The sequence below is a fragment of the Mesoplodon densirostris genome, chromosome 19, assembly GCF_025265405.1.
Source record: "Mesoplodon densirostris isolate mMesDen1 chromosome 19, mMesDen1 primary haplotype, whole genome shotgun sequence".
Classification (NCBI taxonomy): domain Eukaryota; kingdom Metazoa; phylum Chordata; class Mammalia; order Artiodactyla; family Ziphiidae; genus Mesoplodon; species Mesoplodon densirostris.
The window spans coordinates 37,982,871-38,008,892 of NC_082679.1; the positions used below are offsets into that span (position 1 = coordinate 37,982,871).

Below are 26,022 nucleotides of genomic sequence, written 5' to 3' on the forward strand. Positions count from 1 at the left end.
CTGGTTCCTCTGCTCAGGAATGTGCATGTACACATCCTGTTGATGGATAACTGACTGTGTGTGTGGTGAAATAGAGGCTCGGCCAAGGGCAAATGAAGGAAAGGTATGTTTGAAAACAAGGGCATTAAGCAAAATTAATTTAAATGGAAATTTGAAGGCCAAAAAACCAACTACTTTTTAAAATTAGGTTTTTAGTAGTACTGGAAAATATTTCTCAAGGCTGTTTATGTATATTTAGCTGAAACAGCTGTGTCCTTGCAGAAGTGTTGAGTGCCATTCCCCCTCTCCTCCCCGTTTATTCCCCCCAGTTAGGTTACTGGAACTAACAGGCTTAGTGCTCTGTTCTTTCAGAAGACTTAGGGATCATCAGCTTTCAGAGAGTTCTGTTCCAGAAAGATGGCCACATTATAGAACAGTCCTCAAATGCAGTGTTACTGGGAACACTCAGAATTAGTCCAGAAATGGAAAATGAGCTGGTGGGGGATTCTTTTCCTACAAGGAATATGTTTTCATTGTAGAGGAGTGGGATGAGAATTTCCAGCCAGCACAAAGAAAATATCTTAGATTATGTTTCTGTAGTGTCCATATCTATCCACTCTTCAACATCTGATTTAGTCCCGTGTTCATTATGGTTTATTTTTTATTTAAAAAGTGGTAACAGCTAGCGTTTACCGGTCAAATGTTGGACAGTGAGCTCTTTCTACTTATTCCTACTTACTCCTTGTGAAGTAAGTACTGTTTTCTTCCCATTTAATTTAAGATAATTTCACAAATCTATGAGGTAGATACCATTGCTGCCCCTGTGTTACAGCTAAAGAAACCCAGGCTCAAAAGAAGCAATATACTCAATCAAGATCACGTAGCTAGTGAGTAGTGGAGCCAGGATTTCTAACTGCTACTCTCTCTTGTTCTTCGATGGCCATCCTTGGACAGTTACCCTGGGCTGCCCTGGCTGGCAGTGTGGCCCCAGGCTGTGGGCACAAACCACGGCTCCACTACTTCCTATTGGAGTGACCTCTAGCAAGGTGCTTTCTGTGCGCTTTGGTGTCTTCTTCTGTAAAACTGTTGTAATAAAAGTATGTATCTCATAGGGTTGTGGAGTGAATACACAGAAATTAAGACAGTGCTTGGCATATAGTAGTTGCTCAGTAAGTGTGGCTGTTGTTACTATAACCTGATGGTTTTCTATCATTTCAGATATGAATGCTTTCAGCTGTGAGTAACAGAAAACTTGAGTTTCTATAGGTTGAATAGCGATTTATTTTTCTCACCTAACAAGTCTGCAGGTGTGGAGAGTGTGGGCCTTAATTCAGTAGCTCTGCAGTGCCATCAGAGGCACCTCCTTGTCTCTGTATGCCACCATTTTTAGCACGGCCACTTACTTCGGTCTCACAAGCTGATTGCTGCAGCTCTAGACAGCCTGTTTGCATTCAGGGGAGAAAGCTGAAAGGCCATGCCAGGCTCTTTTTTCTCCCTTTATCAGGAAAAGCAGAAGCTGCACTAAGCCAGAATGTACTACCAGGCTTGTGCTTTCATCCGGTTGGCTAGAACCAGGGTTCATGGCCACTCCTAGCTGCAGTAGAGGCTGGGAAAGGGTAGTGTGTAGGGGTCAGCTCATGAGGACCTATTGTTAGAGTTTCAGGAAATATGCCGTCTAGTTGCTACTGCTTGGAATAGCTTGATTTCTGCCATGCTGGGAATATTTACACCAGAAACCAGCAAACGCTACAAATCAAGTCCCCTTTCCCAAGCCAGTTGTTAAACATTTACCAGCACACCACTGGATATATTTAACTCCATATGCCAGAGTGGGAAGTGGCAGCAAGTAGAAGTGAGAGGTGGGGGTGTGAAATGGTCATTGGGTCAGCCAAGCAGCAGCATCTTCCAAGCTTACCATTTGATGGAGAGAGTAAGATGCCAACATATGGAAAAGTTTTTATTAGTCCGTTTTTTTAGAAAGACTAAAGTTAACCTTTAGCTAAGATTATTCCCTACTATAAACAAGTATGGATCAAAATTAGGTGTATGCTACTAGGTATATTAGCTATATTCTTAAATTTCCAATACATTGGTTTTTACTGTACTGTAGTGAGATCAAATTCGATATTTTGAACAGTAAACTGTTTAAAGCTCTTTTAATACCAATGATTGCAGAAAATGAGAGCTGGGGAGGACCTCTCGAGATTGTCTAGGACAGCCCCTTCATCAACCAAAGGGAACCTGAGGCTCCAAGGATATGTGCGTTGCCCAGACGCCAAAGCAAGGGAGTGGAGCAGTCCTCCTGTCAGGTGTCCTGACAGTCCAGTGTTCATTCCAGAACCTGAGGGTTTACAACCCACCTTTCTGCTTCCTGCTTCTTCCTATTCTCTGTCCTGCCCCAGTGCATGCTCATGCTGGTATCCCTTTTACCAGCTTTGGTGGTGCTAGGAAGTTTTGCTGCTATCTGCCATGTGTCTCCCAGGAAACCTACTTTAAACTGCTTTGTTTTAGATTTTAGAGAATAGAGCATTGGTTTTTTTTTTTTTTTTAATGAGAGAAGCTTGAAGAATTTGATCTTTGCTACAGTACAAACTAATATTGGAAATTTAATATACCTAATTGGAACATACCTGATTTTGCCTAATATACCTAATTGGAACATACCTGATTTTGATCCATATTTTTTTACAGTAGGGAATAAACTTAGCTAAAAATTAACTTTAGTCTTTCTTAAAAGAGACTAAGAATTTTTTCCATATGTTGGTGTCTAACTCTCCCCATCAGATGGTAAGCTCTTTGGGAACAGCCTCTGTGGGCTGTCTTGTCATCCCTGTGGGGATGGATGTGTACACACTGTGCATGTGGCAGGCAGGCACTTGGCAGATGTTCGCTGAATGAATGAATGCCCAACTTAGACTGGCTTCATATCTTCAGATGCATAAAGTTCATCAGTAGCTGTTGTCTTAGTGTGGGCTCTAGATAGGAAATGTCTGAATCCTGGTATTGTGACCCTATAAACTCCATTTCCTCAGCTGTCTGATATGAGTGATGGAAACAGGAGACCCACATACACCACAGCCTCACTGGTGTAAAGACATGGAGGGGGAAGATGAGGTGGACTGGGGGATTGAAACCGAATGTTACAAAGAGGTACCTTTCCAGAAACAGTTACTGAGATATCCTTACAGCTTCTCCAGCCTCCTGTTATTTTTGAGTTGAGTCCCATGCCTGCTCCCTTCTCATGTGATCATGGTAAGGGAGTTGCCTTCTATTGAAGCCCCTAAAATCATCATTTTCAGGAAGTCTGACTAGGAAACAGAAACAGCTTTGTTAAAGACAAACATATGTTTATAGTTTTTTTTTTTTTTCTTTACATGACTGAATGCTGTTCTGAACCAATTCTGAATGTGTATTTCTCTGCAGCCAAGTTACATCAGTGATGCGGGACCCCCTGGTCGAAGCTCTCTGGACAGCATCGAGATGGCCTATGCCCGGCAGGTGAGTGTGTTCTCAAAGAAGATCGAATCCAGGAAAATCCTTTATGAGCCCGCTGGGAAGTAAAAGAGAACACAGACTTCATGTGAAAGTCCAACCCTGAAAGCAAGTTGGGTTTTCGTTCAGAGGACGCGTTAATATTTTACCATCTAGGTCCCTGGAGAAGTCTATCAAATTGGGTAATAGAATGACTCAGGTTTAACTTAGGGAAATTGAAATCTGCCTCACACACTGACCAAGGCATCTCATTTGCATTTGGCAACAGCCCATGTACAGTAAAGCTTTGAGTAACTGCACTGCTGAGTAAATGGAGTTCTGTATTAACTGATCACCTGGTCGGCAAATGGTATTATCAGAAATGCTTCTTCACCCCGTTGTAGAGAGAAATTTTCTAAATGCTTTTCTGCCTTGGTAAGCATAGTGTACTCACCATTACCTGATATTACTGTCCTGGAGAAGCTTATGATATTTGGAAAGTTGTGGTTCTTGTGATATATCATGACCATGCAATAGTTTGAGTATGGATTGAGACACTTTGTGGTAAAGCTCAGGGACTCTGTTGACTGAAACTGCCCTTAGGACAGTACATACCTGGAATTGACTTTTTGAATAAAGCAGTGCTGGCCACCTGTATATTTTATTCTAATTTGCCACTTTGCTGCACAAAGTATCAAGAAGGGAAAACAGTCTTGTTTCTTGAATTGAGGGTGGTGGGCTTCCATCCTCTTTAAATTGTCCTGCACCAGCAGTGACCAAGGAACATCTGTTCTGTCATGACCAACTCCTGTGATTCTTTTTTTTTTAAATAAATTTATTTATTCATTTGTTCTTTGTTTTTTTATTTTGGCTGTGTTGGGTCTTCATTGCTGTGCATGGCTTTCTCTAGTTGAGGCAAGCAGGGGCTACTCTTCTTGCGGTGCGCGGGCTTCTCATCGCGGTAGCTTCTCTCGTTGTGGAGCACAGGCTCTAGAGCGCAGGCTCAGTAGTTGTGACACACGGGCTTAGTTGCTCCATGGCATGTGGGATCTTTCCGGGCCAGGGATCAAACCCATGTCCCCTGCATTGGCAGGCGGATTCTTAACCACTGCGCCACCAGGGAAGCCCTCCCGTGATTGGTGCCACTGTGGCCCTCAGCATCACCCAGTTCCTTTCTTCCGTCCAACCTGGGCTGGGGTGGGGTGGGGTGGGGTAGGTGGAGACAAAAACACATGGTGGCTATAGAGGTGAATAGGGGGAGGGGAGAAACTGCTAGACCCTGTGCTTTTGACAGGGGGGTGCCTTAACTGAATTATTTGGTGAGCTGATGGTATTATCGGAGATCCTTCGTGTACCCCTTGTTGAGAAAAATGTTCTAAATGTTCTTTTTAAGCCTCTCTCCTTCAGCGTACCACTGCCAGTTCTAACTCTAGGCATCTGAAACCAGCCACATCAGCTTCCCTCACATAAGTCCCCCTCCTTCCAACTCCTTCATGTTTTACTACTGGCCTTCATTTATTTTTTCTCCAGTTTTTAGATCTCTCTCTTTCTCCCACACTACATCTACATTTTTTTAAATTTCACTTTCATTATGTGACTGACTTCCATTGCCACAGGCACCGTCAGAATTCAGGCCTAATGAAATTACAAGCTTTTGAGGAGAGAAACCATGTATCTTCTGTGTCTGTGGAGACTAAAACTTCATAAAACTAAGGTTTACTAGCACTCAGGACACTGGAATGTCATGTATCTGTTTACATGGCTATCCCCTCCAGTGGAGAGCGAATCTTTATATCCCATGTTGAACACAGTACCCCAGGGAAGGCTCCTCATAAATGCTCATTGAGTGAATAAACACCACGTTCTGGTTTAAAAACCGTTTCATTTAATCTTTATAACACTCCTGAAGGCTGCATGATACTCTCCCCCATTTAGAGTAGAGGGAGGTAAGGTTCGACAGGGTCCTGACTTGTCTAACATCACTACCTTGTTCAGTCCTCGGTAGAGCAAGGACTTCAGATGCAAAGAGTAGAACTGACTCGTTTTTACCATCATTATGTTGGTTTTTTAAAAATAAAATCCAAAGTAATATTGGCTTTTCCATTTGTTGAACATCACATAGTTCCTTTTTCTTGAGAAAATTTTACTAAGGAGCTGGGATTCTTTTGAAACGGGTACTGCAGATGGGCAGCAACTGCTCTTCTAAAACACGTGGAGGGCTGTGACCTGACAGTCCTTACTAAGTCCACAAGCCCTGGGCCTGGGGCCATTCAGTCCTTTTGCCAGAAAGATTACCAAATGTTTCCCTGGGTTCCTAGGAAGCAGCAGCAGGAGACCTTCCACTTTGGTCCTTGCTCTCTGGGACTGATGGTCTGCTGGGCAGAGCAATGCAGAACGGCCCGTGGGACTCCCCCCACCCCACCCCCGGGACCACCCTGCTCCCACTCCTCAGATGTTAGGAAGGCTGGGCTAGCGGCTAGCTTTGGTGGGTGTTGATGCTGCTGTCTGAAGCTCAGGCACAGAACTGGGAAGCTGGCCGGAGGCCTTGCCCTCCAGGCAGTGTGGATAGCTCAGCCACTCTGAGGAAGGAAAACTTCTGACCATTGGGCAGAAGCTGGTTTCAGAACTGCTTCAAGGGGTTCTAAAAAGAAAAGGTGAAAATAGAATGTGTGCGACTTACTTTGCTTTTCCTTTCAGATTTATATCTATAACGAGAAGATTGTCAACGGACACCTGCAGCCTAACCTTGTGGACCTCTGTGCTTCCGTCACAGAGCTGGATGATAAGGTAGCGCCCAGAGCTGACCCGAGGAGACATGTGGGGTCTGGTGTTCCAATGGGATTAGCAGCTTGCTGACTTGGCAGAAATGTGCTGAAGAGAAACTCTATGCCCTGGAAAAAGATGTTAACTGTTCTTCAGAGTTTTATTTTAAATAATTTTGGGGTGGTTTTTTGATGATGATCCTATATATATAAATATATGTATCTTTATGCATCTGCAAAAGGCCCAGCAAAGCTGTGTTTGCTTTGAAGTCCTGTCAGGCTCCAGCTCCTCCCTGCCAGTTTCCCTCCTTAGACAGACTAACAGGCTCTTTCATGAGATGTGAATTGTAAAGGTGATGCGGTTTTCACACCAGTGAGCCCCTTGAACTTGACTCAGGTGGGGTCTTTAAAAGCCACTGGTTCTGTTCCTCTCTGAGTCCCCATCTTTATTCCTGTCCCTCAGTTCTTATCCTTGGCCAGTTTTCTCCCGCTGGGGGAAAAAAATTAAGGGGATGGATAGATTGTTAGGTGGCCAGGAGGAGGGGAGAAAGGAGAAAAGGCTATAATGGAAGCAAGCACTCGTACACACTTTTTTTTCCTTCAAAACCGCTTTATTTTTTTTTAATAGTAAATATAAGGCAATACAAACCAATCTAAAGAAAATAAGAATTTATCTACCATCTCACCACCTAAAAAGGGTCACATTTAGGGTGGATTTTCTACAGTTTTTAATTTTTGAGAGAAACAGTGAAAACGGGATTTTCTCTTTTTCTTTGGAAAAGGTGTAAACCTGCTTTTTCTTTAGTCGCTACTGTCTTCCAAGGATTCTTAACTTTATATTTTGCAAAGGGTTCAGGGAACACATTTTTAGGAGAGGTTTACAGCCAGGAGGATTCTGGGAAGAGGAAGTCCAGCTGTGTGGTGGTAACACACAGGAGAGATCACCAGTGCCTTTCCTGGGAGGCCACAGGAAGGCGTCTTTTGAAGGGAGTGAACAGGCAGGAGAAAAGGAGGCTGTGCCACTCAAACGGTGGGGTAAGAGCAGTGGCCCCTGGAGAGCCTCTGGGAGGACAGAACCTGTATTATTTAGGTTAAACTCTTATTTTAAGCCTTAACTCCAGTGACCTTGTAAGGACTGAAATGCAGCTACTTGAGTTTAAACTCCTAGAGCTTTGGATGATTATAAATGTATTCACTCTCTCTTAAGGGATAACCCACTGAGATTCAGTGTTCTTGTTAGTTTTATGTTGTCTTAGTTATGTAGGTGGTTATGTCAGACCTGGAATAGTAATTGATCTGAAAACCAGCTCGGGATGGGGGCTGCTCGCAGGGAAGACGGGAGCCTGGCAGCTGGCCGGGAAGAGGTGCGTCTTCTGTACTGGGTTTGAGCCTGAGGGCCTCAGACAGGACGTTAACCTCTTCCCCCTCCATGTCCTGCGTGCCTTTGAGTCGGATTGCCGTGAAGAACCAGGCAATTTCTCCGGCCCCACAGCATTGTCACATGCGGTCTCATTTATGTGCAGAACATCTCTGACATGTGGACCATGGTAAAACAAATGACAGACGTGTTGTTGACACCGGCGACTGATGCCCTGAAGAGCCGCAACAGCGTGGAAGTGCGCATGGAGTTCGTCAGGCAGGCCTTGGGATACCTCGAGCAGAGGTAAGGCAACGGCAGCACAGAGGCTGGCTTTAAAATCCCCCGAAGGCAGCCGTTCTTGGGTTTCAAGTAGTCCTCAAGCTAAGTGCTCTGTAGCTGGTATAATTTAAACAAGGTTGAGCAAGTCTGAGAGGTGTTAGGCTGTTTTCAGAAACACTTCTCTACCAGAACTATTTATGCACCGATATAAAATCATTTTGAGTGGGAGCATTGAGCACTGTTAGGCTTTTCTTTTTCTCTTTGTCCACTCTCTGTCCCTCAGTACAGAGTCACGATTATTAGAGCACGATGCCTTGGGTCAGGATCCTTGTCCCTCCTGTGGTTCAGCCATTACTGCTTAGGCTCTTTGTTTTCTCTAGGCATTTTAATTTTCCCACCCAGCATTACCACCTTCAAACCTTAGGAAGGCCCCTTGATCCTTTGTTTTCCTTCTGGCTCTACTTGGTTAATCCTTGTGAGTCCAGATCCTTCCCGGCTGCTAATGCCTCTGATTTGTGCCTGGGTTTTTTTTTGCCATCTCCTCACTAATTGGAGTTGGTCACCAAGGGGTTTGTGGCTGTGCCCTTGTGCCCTAACTATTGTCCCCCTCGTTGGTAGGGCCCGTGCCTTTCATCCACTCCCTGTGGACACTCCTTGTTCTGAATTGGCCAGCAGGGGTTGTCATGAGCGTGCAACAGACCCTCTTTATTTCAGAGACAGGGTGCTGGGCCTCTCTCTGTTAGCGTGAGAAGAGAAAGCCAAGCTGAATACACTTGCTCAATTGCAGTTCTTTGCTGCTGAGCCCATGCAGCTGCCAATGGCCTTGTAGTGTGGTCACCCTCTGTCAACAAAATAATACTTCATTAGGAAGTCAAGGTAATTCAGACCTGGTACAGGAGAGAGAGAACAGGTTTTTATACCAAATACTAAATTAATTATATTATAGCCACATGAGATGAACACCATCAGACATATTAAACTCACTAGCCTCCATTCTGTTGTTCAGAAAAATCTGGAGCTCCAAATGGTTTTTTATTGCTTCTGGCACAGGGCACAAAGGGTTCATAAAGTATTATATCAGGCTTTCACTAAATTTTTGTAATGTAAATTTCTAAGTCTTCAGCCACAAAGAACCTAATGTATATAGTGGTATTTATTTGCTACAAGTCAGCAAAATATGAGTCAGAAGTTCTTACAGTATATAAAAAACATTAGGATTTTATTTTTTAATGTGTGTACGTATATGACTGCTCATGACTGCTTTTTCTTCAGTAAACCTCATCCTTAACGTTGTTGCTTGACTTCACCAGTGGTACTAGGCTGCGGTTTTATATATGTAAGCTATCCCATTTCTTTTATTATTCTTTCCATTTAGTTTTTTTGGAATTATGTTGTTCCATTAATTCCTTTAGCAGCACTTGGAGCTATTTGGGAGTTTCCTGTGCACAACTATTGTATGCTTATTTTCTTTTTCACTCTAGTAGCATCACTCTCTGATGGCATCCTTTTTAAGATTTGTTGTCCCTTTTGATAAAGGGAATATTTCAGATAATTGTACTCACTAAAAAAATTTCTTTTTCTGATGCTAATCCACTGACAGTGTAACGTACGTACAGTATTTCAAGTGTTGTAATACACCAGGTGGCAAAGTAGACCTGGTCCCAAATTATTTTCAGGGTATAAGGCTGAAAATGTTGAGAAAACATAGCATTGGTCTGTTTCCTGCCACATTCCAAATTTGAAGCAAGGTACACATTTCTTAGCTCTCAAGGAATTTAGGCTCTGAGGCCCTTTCCAGCATGTGAGTTGTCTTCATTCAAGTTTGAAGAGACCATAGTGGGCATCTGTTTGTCCTGGTTGCTACAGGACTCTTCTGTAATCTCTTTTCCAACCTCTGCTTTTAAATACTTCCAGTGGTGGCGAACTCATTACATTTGCTAAATTGAATTGTGTTCATTTTTCATTATGAAAATACTACATGACTGTTACAGAAATTTTGGAAGATGCCAAAAAGAGGACCTGAAAAAGGGAGCAGTCCCCTCTCCCCTGCCCAAGAGGCCCCTGGCACCTTGTTGTATTTCCTTACCCCCACACCACCTCTGCCACCTTTTTGGACATATGAATATTTTGTTTGATATGTATCTTTTACACAGCTTATGATCCAAATGTGTACAGCTTTTAAAATTTTTTGTCAGTATCATTTTTTATGACTACATCAATTTCCATTGAGTCTGTTTTCTGTAATTGACAGTTAGGTGTTTTTCTCTGTGTGTCTCTCTCTCTTTCTCTCTCTCACTCTCACCCTGTCTCTCTCAGTTGGTTATTATACTTAATGTGGTATGATATTAATATTATTATGTGGTTGAACATATGAAGCACCTGACTTTTTGAGGCAGTCTGTTTTGTTTTGGACAAGAAACATATTTAGAAAGTTCTTCAATGTATTAACCTCATGTTTGGGTATCTATAACTTGAACCATTTAATCTTAATATAAAAAAGCAATTTTAAAACACTGTAAAGGTTTTTAAGAAGCCTGCTAGCAAATAAATAAACAGGAAATGATAGAAAATCATTTGCAACCACCAATGTGACAATGGGTTCAGCAAAGACCACCAGTGGAAACTACTGGGCGAAAGATTATTGGTGAACAGATTATTCACATGACCTCCAAGTATTACCCCATAAAGTACTTATTAATTACAAAGGGGAAAGGAGGTGCTTTTACAGCGGTGAAATCCGGTGGACAACACCTTTAACCAAGTGATCAGATTAAATGTTACCAAGAAGGGCAAAATGGTATTACCTGCCTCATTGTGGCAGGACCAGCATCAGCTCTGTAGGTAGGGTTCTTGGCAAAAAAGTTGAACCTGAATCAAGTCATGAGAAACTATTCAGCTTGTGAGACATTTTACCAGGTAGCTAGTAGCCTGGATTCTTTTTAAAAGGTCAGTGTCTTTATATAAAAAGTGTTAGAATTACCCTAGATTAAGGGAAATGGAAGTGGTATGACAGCTAAATTTCATGCTTTCCCTTGACTGGATCCTGGATTTAAAAAAAAAAAAAAGAAAAACTATAAAGGATGTTATTAAGAAATTTGAATATGTGTTATATTTTAGGTAATAACAGTACATTAATGTTAAATTTCTTAGTGTCATGATAGTACTGAGGTTAGGTAGGAGACTGTCCTAACTAGGAGATACACGGTGAAGTATTTACAGATGAGGTAGCCCCTGATTTCTATATTTCTATAACATTTTCAAATGGTTCAGAAAAAAAGTATGTGTGTTTGTGTATGTGTGTATATCTACATATATATAGAGAGAAAAAAACATGCATACAAATATTAACAATTGGCAAATCTAAGTAAAGGATATATGAGCATTCTTTAAAATTTTTCAAAATGAAAAATTTGAAAAGATCCCACTAGAGCATTAGGCTGTGAGCTGGAGCAATTATTATTCTGCACATTAGCCCTTAATGCATTTGAAGTCCACTATTATATTGCTCCAGGGATTCTTTTGAGTATCCACAGTGATGAGAAATCTTCACAGTGGTCCACTGCCCAATGAATAAATAATGTAGTTTGCTTCATTAAGCATGCACTGTTTCCTCTTCTATGTTAGGTTGAAATCCAGGCCCTTCCCTGTGGAATTCACAGTCTACTGTTGTGGGTATGGACATAGATAATGTGTAATATGTGTTTTCAACCTCCCTTTTTTGCCTTTAAATTTTTTCCAGTTATAAGAATTACACCCTTGTGACTGTCTTTGGCAACTTGCATCAGGCCCAGCTGGGCGGGGTACCTGGGACTTACCAGTTGGTTCGAAGTTTCCTGAACATTAAACTTCCAGCTCCCTTGCCTGGACTTCAGGTATTGGCATCTTTCTCTATGTGATCAGTTACTTTCCCAGAGCAGTCTCTCTCGGATAGGCGTTTTCAGTTTAAATGAGGTTATGTGTGGGAACTACTATATGGAGAAGAGACCAGAGGGGGCAGGGAGAGAAGCTAGGAGACCTTGGGAGACTGGTGGTGCAGGAGTCCAGGTGATAATGGTGGTCGCTCAGCTTAGGGTGGAGGAGGGTGCAGGGGGATGACGTCATTGGGTTCTGGACATGTTTTGAAAGTAGACCCAATAGGACTGTGGAAGAACTTGGATGTGGCAGAGTCAGGGCTGACTTCTGAGATTGTTGGCTCAAACAGCTGGAAGAACAGAGTTAGATATGGGTCCTAGAACGTGCCTTTCCTTCTCAGCTCACAGTGTAGTTACAGTCAGATACAGACCCTGTGCAAAGTGCTGAACTGGAGCTGTGTACCAAGGGTGGTGGGCTGCAGGCTCCTGGCTTCATACAGGAGGTGAGGCCCACACTTGTGCTTGAAGAGTAGGGGCTTGCCAGCCAGGGGTCTGGGAAAAGGGTATTCCAGGAGGAAGGAGGAGCGTGAACAAATGCGTGGAGGCAGGAAAGAATATCTGGTGTATCGGGTGTGTGGTAGGGCTGGACCAGCTTGGGGCCAGCTGGTGACGGCCTTGAGCACCAGGCTAAGCACTTAGGATGTAAATTGCTCAAAGGGGTTTAAGTGAGGAAGTGACACGATCAGATCTGGGCTTAAGAAAGAGTCCTGCCGAGGGAAAGGTGGAGGGGCCAAGAAAGGAAGTCTGAGGTCTACTTTTCTGAAGGAGTTGGGGAGAAGCAGAGAGAGGAGTAACCACAGGGCTGCTGTGCAGGTGATGACAAAGCCACTTTTAGGAGAGAGAAGCTCTAGTGCTGGGAGAGTGGGAACAGAGCTGCTTTCTTAGATTCCCCAGTGCATAATGTAGCACGGTGTCCAAAACAAAGATACTCACTAAGTGAGTGAACAACTAACAACAGGTGAATGGAAGTGCCAGAATCCATTTAGTTAATCATTAATGGTTAACATTTTATAAACTCAAATATGATGATAGTCTCTTATTGGTCAGTGAACGTCCTTAGCCTGAGTACACATCTGTAAATTATCACAGAAGAACATGTCACCTGATTGCTGTGGGTACTGGGGTTCCACGGAGAACCCACTTTGAAGCCTGTGTACACAGTGCTGTAGAGGAAAGGCTCTCGAGCCAGACTGCCACTTACCAGCTTACCTTGGAAAAATTATTTAACATCCCCATGCCTCAGGTTCCTGGTTTGTAAAACAGAGAGGAGGAGGCCATTCATGGTCCCTGCCTAGTGGAGTTGTGAGATTAAGTGACTTAATACAAGAAGAGGGCTTAGCTGAGGGCCAGCACATCGAAAGTCATCAGTTAAACCTTTCCTCTTTCAGGATGGAGAGGTGGAAGGCCATCCTGTGTGGGCGTTAATTTATTACTGCCTGCGCTGTGGAGACCTGCTTGCCGCTTCACAGGTGGTCAACCGAGCGCAGCACCAGCTGGGAGAGTTTAAAACTTGGTTCCAGGAGTACATGAACAGCAAGGACAGAAGGTATGGTGAATGAGATGGTGCATCCAGAAGAAGCCACGTGGAATCAGCAGGGTGGCCCCCACTGGCGTTGCTCTCTTTTCCTTGTGCATGGCTCCAAATAAGTTTCTGCTTGGGAGAAAAACGAAGTTTAGAAAGCAAGTAGAACTCTGTAGAATAACAGTTGAAAACATTAAAAGAGCCCCATTCTGACACCATGTGTACACTTACAAAGTCCCAGGCACATCAAGGATGCTTTATTAAATGAAACTTTGTTGTATTACACTTCACTTGTTCACATTTAGTGCTTTTCTGGTTGACCCAAATGACAATATATGCTTCATACTCAAAGGCCAGAGTTAGAAGTTAGCAATCTTGAGATATAATCATTGAATTAATTCAGTAAGTTTTTTTTTGTTTTTTTTTTTAGTTCTCTTGCATTAAGGAACTGCTAAGCATTCATTTTCCTCTGGTTTTTGTTAATGTAATAGGACTTAAGTTCATATTCGAACCCAGTTTAAATTTACATATATGTATGTAGAAGAAATAATGGTGGTTACCCCAGTTATACATGTGGAAAACCAGGGTTACTTTTTTGGCAGTGTCAGTAATGCCATGTCCGGAGATTGTCTTAAACCATAAGCCCTGTCTTGCTCATGTTAAGAGAGTGTAAAGTAGGGACAGTGTTTTAGGGTTCCCCCAGATGCAGACCCTGAGGCAAGGGTTTGAGTGCACGGAGTTTATTTGGGAGGTGATCTCACAGGGATAAGGGAGTGGAGAAGCCAGAGCGGGGCTAAGGCACTTAAGGGATGACTCACTCTTGCCCATCACTGCTTGAGGGCTGCCAGGGAGGTGGGTGGAGGATTAATTCCCCAGACCTTCTCACATGCCTCTGCCAGCCACTACTTGAGGAAGCCAGTGGGCAGAGACGCAGGTGCTGGTAGCTGCAAGTCTGGTTAAAGTGATGGTGCCCGTGGGTATGGGTGGGACAGTGTTACCCTCTGTGAAGGAAGGCTTCGTGACTCTGCTGTGTGGTTGGGACCTAGGTGCTTTCAGATGCCCGTGAGGATCTTTAGCATATGTGTCTGTGTGTTCCCTTGTGTCTCTAGATTGTCCCCAGCTACGGAGAACAAGCTCCGACTGCACTACCGCAGGGCCCTCAGGAACAACACGGACCCCTACAAACGGGCTGTGTACTGTATCATTGGCAGATGTGACATCACCGACAACCAGAGCGAGGTGGCCGACAAAACTGAGGACTACCTGTGGCTGAAGGCAGGCGCTGCTTCCTTTGCCCAGTAGGGCATTCTCCCCTTCCCCCTGCTCACACACTGCACACAGATGTTACTGCTTAATGTATAATGCCAGTAAGGTGACTGGACTAGTGGATTTCCTGTCTCCTGGCCCATTTTTATTGTGTAATATTCGCAACCAGTAACACAGCCATTAGCGTAGCCTCGAGCGTGGCAGCTAACCGGCTACAAGTCCACACCCGGCACAGGAAGTAGCTTGTACCAATGCCTGTATTTCTCTTGGGGGTTTAGTTGAACCAGGTGTGTTTCGATGATGACGGCACCAGCTCCCCACAAGACAGGCTCACTCTCTCTCAGTTCCAGAAACAGTTGTTGGAAGACTACGGTAAGATACCCTGAACATAACTACCTTCCCTCTCTTGTCCACCTAAGGTCACTGCTTAGCTTTTTTCTGGGAAAATCCTTCATCTCTGAACTCTGTCTCTCCTTCAGAACCCTCTGGATCTTCAAAACACAACACAACAGAATAACAAGTTCAAATTTGGGTAGAGGCCACGTACGTGGCCATAAACAGAGTACGTGACTTACATGGTCGTTGACAGTAAACTCTTTCCACTAGTTCTTTGAACTGCTCTGGCAGACACTGGCTCAGGGAGAGACATAAGAGGACTTGGCTACTGCTTCCTCAGAGACCTCACAGTGACTATATCTGAGCACAAACAAGGGAGAAATAGCTTTTCTTTTTTTCTTTCTCTCACTGTTTAAAAGTTGGGGGAAGAAAAGGAGATTCCAACTAGTGGTCCGCAGTGTTGAACGCAGATATCTGTGAATCTGAGTATACCGAAGCTTTGAAATCATTCCTGTCCTTATTGAGTGACTTTTATCAGGATAAAGGAGAGAAACAGCCCCTTTTGTATTCCGTTTTAAGGTCCTGTGCTCTGTTTCTCTCCCAACTAATGCAAGCAGTTTGGGTTTTACAACACAGCCCCCTGCTCACCAGTTGTTTTGTGAGGTCCGGAGGCCGTGGAAGCAGGCCACGGCTGGAGTGGCGTCCACTGTGTCCAGAGCCCCCGCATCCGTTCAGGCTCAGGCTGGTGCTTTTGTCCCGCCCAGCAAGTCCTTTGAGCACACAGGGCTTCTTCTGGGCTCAGGGCTCCCAGCAGAAGCCGGCTCTTTCTGAATCAGCTTGACCTCCTCTCCCCGGGCAGGCGAGTCCCACTTCACGGTGAACCATCAGCCCTTCCTCTACTTCCAAGTGCTGTTCCTGACCGCGCAGTTCGAAGCTGCCATTGCCTTTCTCTTCCGCATGGAGCGGCTGCGCTGCCATGCTGTCCACGTGGCACTGGTGCTCTTTGAGCTAAAGCTGCTTTTAAAATCCTCGGGACAGAGCGCTCAGCTCCGTGAGTATTTGTTGGCAGTGGCACATCCATAACACATCCCCCCATCGGGTGGCAGTGGACACATAGCTGCAGGGATTTGGGCAAGTGGTACCAATCATTTTAGAGTGTTGTAGACGGTTGGGCTTATGAGATGATTAGTATGAGGGTTCTTGCCTTCCCCCCCTCCATTAGTATTCCCTGAGGTGTTTAATAGATAAAATGCTGTGCTAAGTGCTAGTTTTGTGACCAGTGAGTCAGGTCGCCTGGAGGGTGGTTCAGGAGAAACAGTCCCTAGAGTCATGAGACTGGTTCCCATTAGGGCTCTAACTGGAGACATTGGAAGGCGCAGCCAGCCATCTTGTGTGCCTACCTGCATGGGGTGGGAGTCCGGGGAGGGAGAGAAGATACCTGTGCATGAATGGCTGCAGCTTCCTTAGTAGCACAGCAGACTCACTCCAGAGCACATGCCGTAATGGTCAGTTGTCACCATCTTTTCATTCAGAGACCAGCATACTAGTGATTTACTAAAAAATGCCACTTTCTCCAATCTGTACTTGGGACGAAATTGAGGACAGGGTGGTGAAGGGGATTAGCCTAAGCTCACACTGGCAAACATTGGCTGGGCTGCAGGAGTAGGTGCCACCACTGGGTCTTTGGACTCAGTTCCCATAGCTCTCGGTTGTGTGGGTCAGAAGGGCAGTGTGGTTGTGACCATTTCTGTCCCCGTCGGTGCAGTCAGCCATGAGCCTGGCGACCCTCCGTGCATGCGGAGGCTGAACTTCGTGCGGCTACTTATTCTCTACACCCGGAAGTTTGAATCCACGGACCCGAGAGAGGCCCTTCAGTACTTCTACTTCCTCAGGTTAGACTGGCTTTTGACCATTTACTTCAGCTGGTTTTGATTTCTGCCACTGTGAGAATGACAGAGACCTTGGGGCCACACCAGAAACCAGGTTGATTTTGTCCCCTTCTAGAGATGAGAAAGACAGTCAAGGAGAAAACATGTTTCTGCGTTGTGTGAGCGAGCTGGTGATAGAAAGTCGAGAGGTATGCCTGTTAACTTTTCTCCACGCCCCCATGATTTCCAGTGTACAAGTTCTCATGCTGATGTGATACTGGATGGTCACCTCAATATGAGTTCGGTGGATGTGGCTGGGGGCAGGGGGGTGTTAGAGTTTCCTTTGGTTTCTGATAATGGAAATGTTGATTCAGTCTCACTGTTCTCTAGTTTGTGCAAGACTTCTCCCACCTCCCCTATTCCTCTCTTGTCTTCAAAGAATTGTGGATTATGTGTATATCCTCGTCCAATAAACTGAGTAAACTTTTTTTTTCTCTGCAGTTCGATATGATTCTTGGGAAACTAGAGAACGATGGAAGTAGAAAGGTGGGTTAAGTGCACCCCAGAGGTGTGTTCCTTTGCAGTTGGGGATTTATAATTGTCCAAAGAATAGTTAGATTTTAGGATTCAAGGTACTGAAGATGCAAATCTGAATGAAGTTGCTTCGTTTTAAAAACAAAGAATGAAAATTACAGGCCCCAAATGATGACCTTGATTTTACATACACTTACATTTCTCCTTAAAATATGTAAATTTGTGGTTAGATAGTTTTTTTATTATGTTCAGAATACTCATCTGTTCACACCTGCCATATTTTCAGCTGAGAAGGCTACATTTCTGCCATTCTTGGCTCAGAAAATATGCAAGAAAGAAATTGGTTACCGCACCTATTCTCCCCAGAAGGGAAAGTTACAAATGCACTTGACCTCTCTCAAAAGATAGTTTTTGAGGGCTCAGAACTCTACACTGACCCCAGAGATGCAGCTGCTCCCATGAGCCTTAGCAGTTCCCTAAGACCCATCATGGCTATTGGGCAATGTAGAAGGGGCGGAGGCCCTGGTATCAGAGACCCCTCCTGACCCACTCGGGCACTCTCCACATGCCTCTCTTAGGGACTCACTTTCCTCATTTGTAAAAATGGGTGGTTTAGAGCCAGCAGTCTCAAGATGACCTCCCACTGCTCACACCATCCAGAAGAAGACCAGTGGCATTCTTCTTCAGAAGAAGACCAGTGACAGTGCTGGTGACAGTGGCCATGCTTATGGAGCAGTGACAACTGCCAGGCCCCTGTGCTGAATGCTTGACATGTATTTTCTCACTTAATCATCACAAGAACCCAACACAGTGGGAACCGTCATCTGTTTTTCAAGGGAGGAAGTGGAGACGAGAGGTTATTTTCCTCAAGATCACACAGCTAGTAAGGAAGTGAGCTGGAATTTGAGCCCAGTCCTTCTTGACCCCAGAGCCCATGCTCTTCACTGATCTCCTGTGCTGCCAGGGTGGCGGAGCAGGTCACCCGACTTGGTCCAGGGCTGATGGAGAATCAGATGGCCAGTCAGGCGTCACACAGTCTGCCCTCTTTGCGGTACCTCAGGCCTCTCTCATACTTTCTTGACCATTTGGTTGCTGTTGAGTGATGTTGCAGATTTATTTATTTATTTTTTTAAGTATCCTGACACCACTTGCCATATATTTTTTCAGGACTGGATTTCTTTTGCCATCTGTCTTAGAAAACAAATTCAGAATCTTTCAGATACTTTCTCTGAGCCTCCTGGTTTTTCCCCCTAGTGCCTACTCATCAGCAAAATTAAAATCATTGGTGATTTCACCAATTCTCTAGGTCATTTTGGAGAATTAGAAAGCACAGTCTTCCTGGTGACTCCTCTGTGCTGCCTTTGAGTCCGCCTCTTCATGGGTAGTTTCCTTGGTCCTTTTCATATGTTTAATAGGACCTTATATCTTCAAGAAAGCCAGAGTCTAGCTGATGAAATACGTGCATTGCCCAGGGCAAGTATTTTCAGTTAAAGTAGTTTTCGGATCTCAGTTGCTTCTCTGTGTTTAAAATAACAGCTCTGTCCCCCCATTTCTCTCTTCCTCCCCTCCATAATTTGTCTTGTCAGCCTGGAGTCATCGATAAGTTTACTAGTGACACAAAGCCTATTATCAACAAAGTTGCTTCCGTGGCAGAAAATAAAGGACTGTTTGAAGAAGCAGCAAAGCTTTATGACCTTGCCAAGGTAGAATGTGCTCTTTTCTGTCTTCTGCACTTAATAGATCTGTCAGCAGCGTTTCGGCATCAAATGCACAAACATTTTGACGGTGCCATTGTTGTCCCCCTCTCCCTGCTGAGGCATTTTCTCCTAGTGCTTAGGCAGTTAATAGTCCAGTTAGGGTGAAATTCCCATTTTACAGAATTATTTCTGCCCATAAGGTCTTTCTGGCCAAACAAGAGTGACATATTGAAAGGCTGTCCCGCGGGCACTGAGCAAAGTCTCCCTTGGCAGCAGAGGAAGCGCCCATCATGCTTGGGTGGTGAAGCTGCTGGTGAAGATGCCTGGTGCTCACCCTCCGGGCAGCCGCACACACACTGTGACCGGTGTGTGTCGGAATAAAACCACAGCTGAGGGGTTCTGAGAGAACTGGAGGAAGTAGCTCGTTGTGAGAACATGCGGGGAATACCGATGACTGTTGGGGCCTGAAGAAGAGTACATTCTCTCCTTTTATCAACTGACCAACGTGGGCAAAAAGAGGGTTATAATTCATTTTTCTTTTCATTTAAAAGTGTTTTGATTGAGGTCTAATTAAAAAGTAGAAAAATGTACACATATTCAGTGAACAGCTTGATGGGTTTCCCACGGGTATGTATCTGTGTCATCACCACCCAAATCAAGACACAGAACAAAAGTTCCCTCTTCGGTTTCGGTTGTTTAGTTTTTTTCCTCTTACTGATTATTTTTAATTGATTCCTTTCTTAATTTAAAAAAACGAACAGAATGCTGACAAGGTGCTGGAGCTGATGAACAAACTGCTCAGCCCCGTCGTCCCCCAGATCAGTGCCCCGCAGTCCAACAAGGAGAGGCTGAAGAACATGGCGCTTTCCGTCGCGGAGCGGTAAGGCCAGGGCTGGCTCCGGGGGGTCCCGGGGCTCCCAGCGCCCACCCAGACGCATCTTCAGCTTTACCGTAGCATCAAAGAGTTCCCCAGCATGGCTCTACTCACTCACCCTCCCACCAGCACTGACAGTTTGAGAGTTCCTGTTCCCCCACGTCATAACCAACTGTCACTTGGCACTGTCACTTGGTGAACATTCTTGCCAAAAGGAAGGGTATGAAAGGGTATCTCAACATTTTAATCCTGTACATGAGGTTTAATTCTAGGCATTTTACTCATCTATATGTCATTAGCAGCCATCTCAAAGGCATTTTGGAACAAAGCTAGTGATGGATGGATGGGGAAATTCTTAGAGATGTAGTGGCCAGTGTTTCAGAAGCTACCTTCCTTCCCATGAGTTCGAGGAGTTATCATACTTTAACCAGTGTAACTCCCAGGCTGGGGCAATAGTTGTCACTTTTTGTGCCCTCTGCAGATACGCCTAATAAAGTGACCCAGTGAAAACTGGGTTGGAGATGCTTGCTGAGATGGGGGCTGAGGCAAGAGAACTGTGCTTCACACAGAACATTTATAGATGGATTTCTGTCAAACCCGCCATCAAATGCTTGGCCATTTCAAAAGAAACACTATTTTCCACTCCTTAGTTCACTTCATCCAGAGAGTTTAAGAGGTTTTGACATTTTTTAGATGCTATCCTCAAGTTATAGATTGCACAGAAATTCCTAATGTACCCCCCTTCCTTCTTTTTTGTCCTTCAGGTATAGGGCTCAGGGAATCAGTGCAAATAAATTTGTGGACTCCACGTTCTATCTTCTGTTGGACTTGATCACCTTTTTTGACGAGTATCACAGTGGGCATATTGACAGAGCCTTTGATGTAAGTTTCAGCAGGGGTGTTTGAAGTGCAGGTTAATGTATGCCCTTGAAAAATCAAAACACTTCGTGAGATTCATTTAAAACAAAGGAAATGTCACCAGTATGCCTGTTAAGTGAAGAAGGACAAGTATGATCCTGTGAATGTAAAAGGGATTTCCTGTGTTGCTCTTTTTTTCCTTTTTCTTTTTTCTCTTCCTTTCTTCTTTAATCTAAAAACAGAGAGGTTTCTCAGAGTAATTTGAAATCTCTGAATTGTAAAACTGCCTCAGAAAATGAGGATAGGAATTGAGTCAGTCAGCAAGTTAAAATCAAAGCCTTTGAATAAGGGGATTAGCATTTCCTATTAAGAAGCCCACTATGAATGTGTTAGATGCTGACTTTGTGTTTGAGGAGATGAAATGACTGTGATGGTTGTGTCATATGGGACCGATGGGTTTTGTTTTAAATAGATAATTGATCGGTTGAAGCTGGTGCCCCTGAATCAGGAAAGTGTGGAAGAGAGAGTGGCTGCCTTCAGAAATTTCAGTGATGAGGTGAGTCCTTTTCTTCCTGAATTATAAAATTCTTTTTTCCCCCACTTCTACTGAAAGCTTTTGTTTTAACGTAGCCAATAACTTTAACAGTCCTACTACAGTCACCATCCAGACTGAGTTTTCTAAGACGAGTCCAATTTCAGGTATCCTGGGCTGGTTTTTCTGTGAGTACACATATCCCCATCAGATTATTGTCCGAGTTCCTGACTCAGAAAATACACTCGCTTTAGAGACCAGACATATTCTTGGGAGAAACAGGTTTCTTGTTGATCCTGTGGGATCTGGTTTGATTCTTTACTATGCACTTGTTCTAGAGGGTGTGTCAGTGCTTAACTCTGATCTTGTCTAAGTAGTTCCATTGGGTACATGAAATATGCATCATGATTCACGTCCTTCTTTCCCTTCTCTGAACCATTTTGTCTCAAGAAGCAGGTGCAGTGACCATGGACTCAGTTATCAGCCCAAGAGCCCCAGAGCTACTGTCTCTCTGCAGGGTTTCTAGCATGTTGCCACTGCTTAGCCCAAGGGTGCTCAACTGGGCTGCACACTGGAATTGCTAGGAGACCTTTAAAAAAATCTTTGTGCCCAGGCCCAGAAATTCTGGTTTCCCTGATCTGAGCTGCAGCCTAGAACCCCCCTGGTTATTCCCATGTGCAGCTAGGGTAAGACTCTTCTCTAGAACCACAGGCACTGAGGGCCAGCTGCCTGGTTCCGGGATGTTCCTAACAGTGTTTCAATTTAAAACCATTAGTAAGCGCATTCCTTTTATGAAAGCATGTTTCTGTTCTAGAGGAAGAAGGAAGGCCGGCTTCTGCACATGTGGTGAGGCAGCTGCCTGCTGTGGTACACACAGTTCAGGAGGTCTTACCTCTCGCCGACCGTCCCTTCACACCTGGTGCAGTTCTACCCCTAGCCACTCCTTCTGTTGTTTCTTGCCCTCCCCTGGTTACATCATTCAGTGTTTCATGGACTGAAGTGTTGTACCAGGGCCCGTCCTCATAGACACTCCCAAGGACTCTGCTTGGGCTGTGCTGGTCCCATGGAGACAGTCTGGTGGGTCTGAGATAGTGGAGAGTGGTAGGGACTGGAGAACCAGTGTGTGCGTTCCTGCCTACTGACATTCAAATGCAGGCTTTTGCTAATCACTCTTGCTGGCCAGACGTAGTCGGCATGCTTTTTGCTCACTACCCCTGCCTAGGAGGACGGGCGTAAAGAAGGGAGCAGAAGAGTGGCCTACCTGACCTTCTGAGTAGCATTGCCTGAGCTTTGCTTTCACGCTTGACATTTCAATGCCATCAGCTCCTTTTTGGTGGCTGTGTGGCGCTCCACCTGGCAGCTGTGGAGATATGATGTGACCAGGCCTTGCTGGAGCACTGCTCCACCCTCCCCCAACCTGTGGTCGGCCCCAGGGCTTGGTTCTTTCTCCTTACTTCATGTGTGTCCCTCTGTGCAGGTCAGGCACAACCTCTCAGAAGTGCTTCTCGCCACCATGAACATCTTGTTCACACAGTTTAAGAGGCTCAAGGGGACAAGTCCATCGTCGGCATCCAGGCCCCAGCGAGTCATCGAGGACCGTGATTCTGTAAGATCCCAGCCAGATGGTTGGCCAGAACCATCGCTGAGAACCACCTTTCTGGTTTGCTGTCCATTGCACCTCATGAGACCACTGCTCATGACCCTAAATTGCTCGTTTCTTTACTACCTGGCAGCTGGGTAAAGTTTGTGTCGGGGGCTCCCGGAAGAAATCAAACATTAATGGGGTTGCTACTCTTCTCAAGCTAAAAAACAAAGATGTGCCAAGTCAGCGAATATCACCTTTAAAGAAATCAAAATGCTAATTTATACTGATTCCACAAGAATTCCTGCCCATTTTTAAATAGAAGGTCATTTTATGAGTCTCAGTTCAGCACTTTCCTGAAAACCATACTTACTTTTGGTCAACAATTTGGTGCAAACCCTTGTTTCTACTGTCATCTCACAGTGACTCCAGAGAGGTACCTAGAACAGTCGTTATCCCCATTTTACAGTTGAGGGATCTGAGGCTTGGGTCAGGAGGCGTCTTGCTTTTGTGGGCCCCTCAGGTGGTAGGTGAAGGAGCCACGTCTGGAAGCCGGGTCTGTCTGATACCAGGGCCAGTGCCCTTTCCACTGCCTGTGGGGCCTCCAGCATTGCTTGGGTCATGCAGAGTCCAGGTAGATAGAACCCTGGGATTCCAACAGCTTATGGTGTACAGTTGATTTGACAAAAGGGGAAAGAAAGGTGTTTTACCCAATTAAACCATTAAAACAGGCGGTGTTTTAGAATTACCTTTCCCTTAACATTTCCACTGAATGTTTGGTGAGTCTCTCAGTATGGTGTACAACAGCCATACCTGATTTTGGCAATCAAGAAACTAGAGCCTTGAAAATCTATCTCCCGCCTCCATGGATATCTGAGGGCTCTCTCCGCTATGACCCCTACAGGCATTGTCACTGTCAGAGCCTCTGCCTTGTGAGTGATGGTGGGAATTTTCACTTTTAGCAGCATACATAGCAGTGCTCGGAAGTGGTCCTCCGACGTGATAGGCCCATCCGTGTGTGCACGAGAGGCAGCTGCAGGTCTGCCATCTGCCCTTGGACAGGCAAGAGCCTACATAGGAGATGTGCCAGCAGTGGGCTCGCTGTGCTGGGGCCTTGGCAGCAGTGCTGTTGTGAATACAACTACTGAAGTGGTGGGCGTTTCTGATACTCTCTGTACTGCTTACAGGTCAGAGCAGGGCTTGCTCACAGAGAGCAGAGCTGGTGGCCTGGCAGGTCCATTTTCCACATCTGAAGGGAACTGATTGAAGACCAGCTGGACTCACACGCTGTGTGTTTTAGTCTCTCTTTTTTAGGCACTTAGTTTTTACATATGATGGATAAAGCCATTCTCCTGTCTTCCTCTTACCCACCGCTCTCCTTTGTAATGAAAGGAAGGGATGGGTGGAGTCAAGGAAAGACTTATGTGTAAAAGCTGCCTGCCCAAGAATTGGCCTCATGGTTTAAGGTGCAGTGTTGCCAGGGAATGGATGGGTCCCTTGGCCTGCATACCCCTAGAGCTTACGTAAAGTAGCTGCAAGTTAGGCAGGAGAACCCAAGCACATTTTTGCACTTTCAAGGAAAATCTGATGGATACTCTCATCATAAAGTAAATTTCTTTTGGTTTGGACATTAATTAGGACCTTTACTTGCCAATTTACTTCACATATCAGGTAAAAGGCACTTACCTTTCAGTTCTCTTCTTGAATGGTCCTTAAGAAGCCTAGTAAGTGACCCTTGAATTTTTCTTAAAAATCTCATTACTGGTCCAAAAGATGTATGTAGACCCTCCCTTTCTATTCCAGATATGGTTTCCTTTCCTGCTGGTACAGGCATCCAACACACCTCAATGTGGGGCAACCTGAAGCTGTTCTCTTACGTTTCTTTATTCTTTATTCAATAATTTATCAGTTGGAAATTGGAGTGAAGGTTCCTATTTTTGTTGTTGGAAACACCTGAGTTTAAATCTTTTTCCTTCCTGGAGTAGTCTAGGAATCTCATAAATATTGTTGCCTGAGAAAAGAGGGCCAAGCACTTCTGTCCGGAAGGAAGGAATGTAAGGAGTGAAAGGAAGGAAAGCAGAAGACGCAGGAGAGGAAAGAGTTGGAATGGGCCTCACTTAGGCACGACTGTTGCCTCTGGTAGTGCAGGTGCTTCATGAGGGTCCTAGAAAGAAACTCAGGACCCCGTGGTAACAGGTGGACAGAAACCAGTCAGGAGAGAGAGAGAGGCTCAGAGAAGTAGAGCAGGCAGTCTGAAGCACAGGGCCGTGTCAGCAGCTGGTCAGACGTGTCAGGTGAGGCAGCTTGCCCGGCACACCCATCCATCTTTTGCTAAGCAGAAGGGCTTTGGAACTGAGGCCCCGGCAGCCGAGCTTTGCTAACTCTGCACCATGCTGGAGGAACATGGTAGTGGAGGGTGAGACTGTCATCCACCCACCGGGAATCTGCCCTGACCCCAAGGGGTAGAAAATGGAAGGCCGGGGTGGTGGTTCCCAGGACAGTGCCCTGACTCGGAAATTAACTGGATTTCTTCTCTTCTTCCCCTTTCTCTCAGCAACTCCGCAGCCAAGCCCGAGCCCTGATTACCTTTGCTGGGATGATACCCTACCGGACATCTGGGGACACCAACGCGAGGCTGGTGCAGATGGAGGTCCTCATGAATTAAGTGCGATGCTCCAAGGGGCTCCTGGGGCTGCTCGCTGTCAGTACCTCAGGCCTGTGGGCTCACCAGGGTGGGGGGAGTTTCTGGTTTTGTTTCTGTTGTGTTAGTTTTGTTTTGTTTTTTTGTATTATGTATTTTTGTCAACACCAATAAATTTCTTTGATTTGTATTTCTTTTCACATTCTTTTATTTTCATTGTTTTGTTTTGTTTTTCCTTTGAAATTTTGTTCAAATTTTTATTTGTGTGGGAGGAAATGTCTTCACTAGTGCTTGGGCCAGAAAATTATAGGCTTATATAGGCATCTGTGATTTGGTTAAAGTTGACCTTAAATGATTAAAAATTCACCCAAAATGAGCAAGGAAATGAAGCCTTTGGGAGTTGCTTTTATTTAGATGTAACATTCCCTGTAGCAGGGTCACAGTTTGCTTTTCACATTTTTATTTGAATGTGAAAGCCAGTCTCAGCCTTGGTAAGTTAAGATTTGTGTGTGAAATACCAGGCACTCCATGTCCTCTTCCCTCTTATCTC

The 26,022-nt window shown here is 44.8% G+C and overlaps 1 protein-coding gene across 2 annotated transcripts in view; it reads left to right on the forward strand.

Annotated features, from left to right (window-relative positions):
- The window catches only part of NUP93 (nucleoporin 93), a 104,216-nt gene extending 78,554 nt beyond the window's left edge, over positions 1-25,662 (forward strand). Inside the window, exons 6-22 of one of the 2 annotated variants that reach the window (XM_060083925.1) lie at positions 3,403-3,477; positions 6,148-6,237; positions 7,736-7,875; positions 11,591-11,723; positions 13,151-13,308; positions 14,394-14,559; positions 14,829-14,922; positions 15,746-15,937; positions 16,652-16,778; positions 16,891-16,963; positions 17,256-17,300; positions 18,875-18,991; positions 19,747-19,865; positions 20,624-20,741; positions 21,190-21,273; positions 22,727-22,855; positions 25,386-25,662. In XM_060083925.1, coding sequence (XP_059939908.1) covers positions 3,403-3,477; positions 6,148-6,237; positions 7,736-7,875; positions 11,591-11,723; positions 13,151-13,308; positions 14,394-14,559; positions 14,829-14,922; positions 15,746-15,937; positions 16,652-16,778; positions 16,891-16,963; positions 17,256-17,300; positions 18,875-18,991; positions 19,747-19,865; positions 20,624-20,741; positions 21,190-21,273; positions 22,727-22,855; positions 25,386-25,496 — 1,971 coding nt within the window. In that variant the 3' untranslated portion in view covers positions 25,497-25,662. The other variant, XM_060083924.1, reaches the window with a different exon arrangement.
- Positions 25,663-26,022: the final 360 nt, after the last annotated feature.